At 49.2% G+C, this 6,300-nt stretch overlaps 1 protein-coding gene across 1 annotated transcript; it reads left to right on the top strand.

Annotated features, from left to right (window-relative positions):
* Positions 1–453: 453 nt before the first annotated feature.
* On the top strand, positions 454–3,348 carry LOC104511441 (solute carrier family 22 member 7-like; the record flags this gene model as incomplete). The annotated part of the gene is made up of 5 exons (XM_010154060.1): positions 454–603; positions 691–905; positions 1,380–1,488; positions 2,891–3,097; positions 3,276–3,348. Coding segments are annotated over 5 exons (754 nt in total), but the record flags the coding sequence as incomplete, so codon positions are not given.
* Positions 3,349–6,300: the final 2,952 nt, after the last annotated feature.

The raw sequence follows: 6,300 nt of genomic DNA, 5'->3' as shown, positions 1-6,300 counted from the left end.
GAGGAAAAGACTTACTATTTGTCTGTGAAAAAGGAAGAAAAAAAATTAAAAAGGTAAAAGTTTAAAAATATAACTTACTTGCCCTACTGCAGTATGAACAAAAGTTATCAGGTGCAGAGAGGGGTGTACAGAAATAAAAGAAAAACGCAGATTCAACAAACCACTGCTAATGTTGGAAAGGATCATCGAGACAGCCTGTCTGGTTCAGAAAGCCCCTGCTCGGCTGGAGGTGGTCACATGGGGTACGTAGGTAAGAGGGGCGAAGGGGCCATGGGAAGAAAAAGATGTCTAAAGCGTAGGTAATCTCTGAAGTTGTAGGAAGACGTGCCTCTGGCAACGTATGCCTGAGGAATTGTTCTGTAATGGGAACATATGGAAAATCAAAGGTGGCGCTGGAGCTGGGAAGGGCAAAGGCCCCAGCCTGTCTGGGGTTTCATGTCTGGATCCTAAAAGTACAGGAGCTGAGCTATTTCCTTCTTTCTGCCTCTCCCAGGCCCTCAGAACGATGGCAACAGACAAAAAGCCAGGAGGGAGCTACTCCTACATCAGCTTGTTCAGGACACCAGTCCTGCGGAAGATCTCCCTGTGTTCTGGGGCTGTGTGGTAAGCAGTGTCACTTCACACAGGGGGTTTGTCCTGCAGTTCCCCAGCTGGATTTCCGTAATTCCCATCTCCACACACTCCTTACAGGTTTGGTGTTGCCTTCTCTTATTACGGCATGAGTTTGAACCTAACCGGCTTTGGGCTCAACATGTATCTCTCCCAGTTTGTCTTTGGCATCATTGAGATTCCAGCCAAGATGATCATGTACGTGTTGGTGAACCGAGCTGGACGACGGCAGAGTCAGGCGTGGGCACTCATCCTGACCGGACTGTGCATAGGAGCCAACGTCATCATTCCCAAGCGTGAGACACTCTTCTGCTATATGCAGTGCTTGCTAAAGGGGAGGCTTCCATGCTGTGCAGAGCTAGAGGAGAACTGTAGATCTCATCCGTGGGCAATTCTGTACAGAGATGTCCTCCACCTAAAGGGCATCTGTGGGACAAGGTTGCTAATGTGGGCTAGCCCTCACAGCTGGTGGCAACAGATGGTTTCCAGTCCCTGTGAAGTGGCTAGTAAGGGTCCAACGATAGCAAGGTGAAGCATTGTCCAATGGGAAACGTCAGGACCTATACTTTCATCAGTTCAGCTCCCACTCGGGGTAATAGATTACAAACTTACTGATCCAGACTGTGGAGACAGCAGCTCCAGGGCTATGAAGTTCCCTGTTTTGTCTGCAGGAGCACTGAACTACCTTCCTTCTTCTGAGGCCACAAGAAGCTTCTTCCTAGAAGCTGCTCTTTGTCCATTGTCGTAAATGCCTTTTTTTTTCCTCCTAGCCTTCACCTCCTTGCGCTCTGTAGTAGCCATTATGGGCAAAGGTTTCTCAGAAGCTGCATTCACTACCGTCTTCTTGTACACCTCCGAGCTCTACCCCACCGTACTGAGGTAAGAGATGCCGCTTGCCTGAGGGCACAAGCGGAGTCTGGGTGGGATGTTGCCCTCAGGTCCTCCACATCTGCACAGCAGAATGTGCTGTTGGCTCGACCGCAGGACTGATGCCTTGCCTCTAGAAAGCAGGTTCTAGGGATTATACATACTCACAAGAAAGGGACAGAAAGCCACCCCTTTTTTTACCTGGGTGATGTGTGGTTAGGTTATGTTGATAGGGAGATATATCGAAAGGTGAGGAGTATTCTGTGTGGGAAGATTTTTGAACTGCATAAGGCATCCGTGCTTAGTAAAGTCTTAGTTCCCTGTGGTAATCTGCCAATAACTGTTAAAAGACATCCCCCCAAAATAAATCATTTGAAATACCATACTTTATAAGGGACACATACTACCACGTTTGACAATCTTCTGGATACCAGTTGACATTAAAGGGATTAACTAGCCCTTCAAGAGGAAATACAGAGCTTATTTGAAATATCTGGGTAATGGTGACATAAAACCAGTTTAGCATCAACATAGTTTGGGATATAGCCGAGACTGGTGGAGGTTATCACCTCACTGGTTTCTTTGGGAAAGTCTGAGAACGCAGCAGGCCTTGTGGCTTACTCCATCTCTGTCCCTCCCTGCCCAGAGTGCCCTTCACTGCCATTCAGTCCTTTGACTTCCACTGGTCTGTGGCACGTGGGGAATGATGCGTATTTTAACCAAAGCAGGCACACTGATCTGCTACTTTTCTTGTGAGACTGGTTTTTATTTTTATGTGCTCAAAGACATTGACAGATAAAGACAAAAATGCGGGTTCCCTCTGCAGTACTTAGTCTGCGTATGCACAAGTAGGTCCCGGGATCCTTGTCAGTGTGAAATGCCGCCCATGCCCTGAAAATTAGTAAGTGGAATAGGTCCCAATTTTGGGACATCCTCTCCGAGCTCTGCTGGGCTTATAGCTACAGCAGGACCAAAGGTGCTCACAGGCATCTCTAGTGCATGCCACTGGCTAGAAGCACCTGGGCGAAGAAGGGACTTGGGTTTGCTGTGAGCAGATTGGAGGACTTACTAGGGGATGGGTAGAAAATGAACTCAGGGTTTTAGATATTTAAAGTGGAAACAACTTTAGAGTAGATATTTTTAGTGTGGAACTGCAGCTTCTGTCTCACAACAGAGGTAAATCTATTTCTCACAGCAGCTACGGTTGGTCTCTGGGCAATAATATCATTGTAGGAAGATAGGAAGAAATTAAAAAAACAACCTAGAAAAAAAAACCTGGCAGGGAAAACCTCAGCACTTACGGAAAAACAGGAGGAAGGGGCAGAGGGTCTGCACTTGTTCCCAAGTTCTGATGTGAAAGAAGAACCCATCTCTTTCTCGCGGTGGTCTGCACCGTGATGCCCTACCTTTCCAGACAGAACGGGATGGGGTACACCTCCTTCGTGGCACGCCTGGGCGGGGCTTTGGCCCCACTGGTGTTTTTGCTGGATGAGGTGTGGAAGTCTCTGCCCGAGGTGACATACTGTGGCGTAGCAGTGTGCTGCGGCTCGGTGGCCTTCCTGCTCCCGGAGACGCTCAACGTGCGCCTGCCGGAGGGCATCGAGGACATCGAGAAGGCTCGGTGAGTCAGCTCCATCCTGCCCTGCTCAGGGGGTCTGCTGAGAGAGGGGGGGATGTCCCTCTCTGCTGCCTGTCATCCCCCATCTGTGTGTGGCAGCGGATGAAGGGCCAGCCTGGTGGGGACCGAGACTGTCAGGCTTCCCGCTCCATCGGCCCAAACGTGCCTTCTTTTCTTCCAGAGCAAAAGGGCCGCCGCAAACCAGTGCTCCCGAGGGCATGCCGCTGCAGCCTCTGCTTTTTTTCAGCCACTAGGTAGTAAAGCTTCGTGTTCTGACCCATCAAGAAAAGAGCCTGCACTGCCCACTCTCTCGGCAGGGAAGTAGGGCTGAGGACACTGGAGCCAGGAGGCGGATCATGAAACCAGCTGGAGGGCGCTAACCCGCTCTGTACTGTGGCCAGGAGCAAGAACGCTGAGGTCTATCAGCGTGTGGAAATAAAGGCACCCTGTGCTAAGCTCTTCCAGTCTTTGGCCTCGTTGGACTAGCAGCGCCGTTCAGCTGACTGCACAGCCTTCCGGCAACTACAACCCCGTGCTCCACACACCACGAGAAACGCAACGAAGCGATAAAAAATAGTGAGCGTGAATCGCACAAAGCCAAATAGTCTCTAAGAAATCTAACTGGATGGCGGGTAAACCATAAACTGTAGCCACAAACATTTCTTGAATTTGGAAATGGGCTGGGCAGTTTTCACGCTGAGGCTCAAAGCCGGCGAAAAGCACACGCAGGAATCTCACTGGGGCTGGGACAACCACAACCGTTTGTCCCACATACACAAAGAAGATAAAAAGCTTTTGCAGATTATTGAAATCTAGTGTGTAGGCAATAAGTATCCTTTAATCTGAAAAAGAAAAAAAAATCAAAAAGCTAAACTCTTGCATGGAATATTGAATAATTCATTATTGGACTTCATTCTGCTTATTGCTCTAACACGCTGATCTTAAATTACAGAATGCCCTTGCCCCTTGCACTTCCTTCTGCAAAAAACAGAGATGAGCCAAATTATCTATAAATTCGGAACCCAGACAAGCAGCACTTTCCTAAATTGGGAAAAGAGAATGGCCTCAGCAGCTGATCCCCAGGCACAGCGTGATTCCCTGGGCTGCCAGGCGTAGGATGACACAAAGGCAGGATGCATCTGCGGGGGGCACGGGGAGGGAGAAGCCCACCCAATCCCAGGTCAAAGAGCGCCTCCTAGTAGAAATAAGCTGCCTGACAAAATTTTATACGTCACCTTTTTGCTTTAAGGCAACAAAAGGAAAGCAAACTTGTCAGAACCACCCTAAGGCGGAGACAATTTTGCTTATTTCTGTCTTAAAGATCGGGTCAAATAAGCTGCCAAATCCCTGGGACAAGAGTGTTCCCTGTGCACTGCCTTGGGTTCGGCAGCGGCAGAACAGAGCTAATGATCAGCCAGCTGCAACACCCTAACATTAGTAACAGACCATAATATACCTTCAGAAGGCCCACGTGCAGGGCATCTTTCCAGCGCATCCCCCTACGTGGCGGAGACACCTCGGGGTGCCGGTGCCATGAGGCAGCATCCAAGCTGTGCCAAAGGGCAGAAACGAGTAGAGCTGTGGGTTTGGTACCTCCCACTAGTTCACACTCAGTAACTGCAGGAGGCTTGACATCTTCTGACACCCCTGCAAGTACAACCGACTGTATCTGCAACGCTGTCGGCAGTTTCTGACTGGGAGCTGTACAGACTCCCCTCATCTTGGCCATCCTGCCATCGGAGGGCTGGAAGGGACGTTCATCCCTTTGCCGGCAGAGGAGCCTGAGCAGCCTAACGCCGCAGCACTTTCTTCTGGGCCATCCAGGACAGGGGGCAGACAAGCTGCGAGATTCACTTTGTCACAACCCGCCAAGTGCCAGTGCAAGAAAGCGTTCAATAAAGAAGGTAACGTTTCGCTCCAGAGCAGGAGAAGGGTGAGATTTAATGTCCCAATTTCCTCTCCATCTCTTTAGTCTTGTCAAAAGGACAACAGATGGGGTCCCAAATTAATGGGGTCGAGGGTTGGCAGTTCCCATTCCCACCCTATCCACGCAGGAGCGTTCCCACAGGCTTTTCCTCACAGACCAAGGTGTGCACAGAAAACTTACCATGGCTCACTTGGACACAGAATCACAGAATGGTTTGGGTTGGAAGGGACCTTAAAGACCATCCAGTACCAACCCCCTGCCATGGGCAGGGACACCTTCCACTAGACCAGGTTGCTCAAAGCCTCATCCAGCCTGGCCTTGAATACTTCCAGGGAGGGGGCATCCACAGCTTCTCTGGGCAACCTGTGCCAGTGCCTCACCACCCTCTCCGGGAAGAACTTCTTCCTGATATCCAATCTAAACCTCCCCACTTTCAATTTAAACCCGTTCCCCCTTGTCCTGTCACTACAGGCCCTTGTAAAAAGTCCCCCCCAGCTTCCTTGTAGCCCCTTCAGGTACTGGAAGGTGCTATAAGGTCTCCCCGGAGCCTTCTCTTCTCCCGGCTGAACAAGCCCAACTCTCTCAGCCTGTCCCCATGGCAGAGGGGCTCCAGCCCTCGGAGCATCTTCGTGGCCTCCTCTGGACTCGCTCCAACCAGTCTCTATCCTTCTGATGTTGGGGGCTCCAGAGCTGGATGCAGAACTGCAGGTGGGCTCTCACGAGAGCATGGCAAGGTTGAGACAACAATGCTTTAAAACTATTTTCATTTTCTTGGGGAGGTATTTTAAGCTCTCATTGTTCCCATTTTATATTTGGGAAAAAACATTTACCTTCAGAAAGAGTGAATGGAGCATCCCAAGTGTCATCCCAGTAACAGACTACACAATAGCGCCCCATTTTAACACCCTCCACTTCGGCATTCTGTCAGTGTTGATAAAAAATAATCTGACAGTTCTTTTTCATTTGCATGCTGTTATCGTCCATTTGGCCTCCAGTTAAGTGCTCCATATTTTTCTCAGACTATTAATAAAATCGGTGTTTTATTCTACCAGCTTAGAAACACTGGTTGTTGTCCCTGTCCATTATTCTTTCAAGGTGAAAAGCATTTCATTAAAAACATTTTGAACAATTTATCAGGAGAAAATGAGGCAGCAGCCATTTCTTAAATTAAATTTTTCTGTCCACGAATCACAAAACACCTTATGCTGCTGAAGAAAAAAAGGCAGTAACATCAGTGTGCAGGTCATGACCATTCTACCACACATCTGAGCTTCCTGCA

The sequence above is a fragment of the Eurypyga helias genome, unplaced genomic scaffold (genome assembly GCF_000690775.1).
Source record: "Eurypyga helias isolate BGI_N326 unplaced genomic scaffold, ASM69077v1 scaffold22796, whole genome shotgun sequence".
NCBI lineage: Eukaryota > Metazoa > Chordata > Aves > Eurypygiformes > Eurypygidae > Eurypyga > Eurypyga helias.
This window is presented reverse-complemented; position numbering and strand designations above follow the sequence as displayed.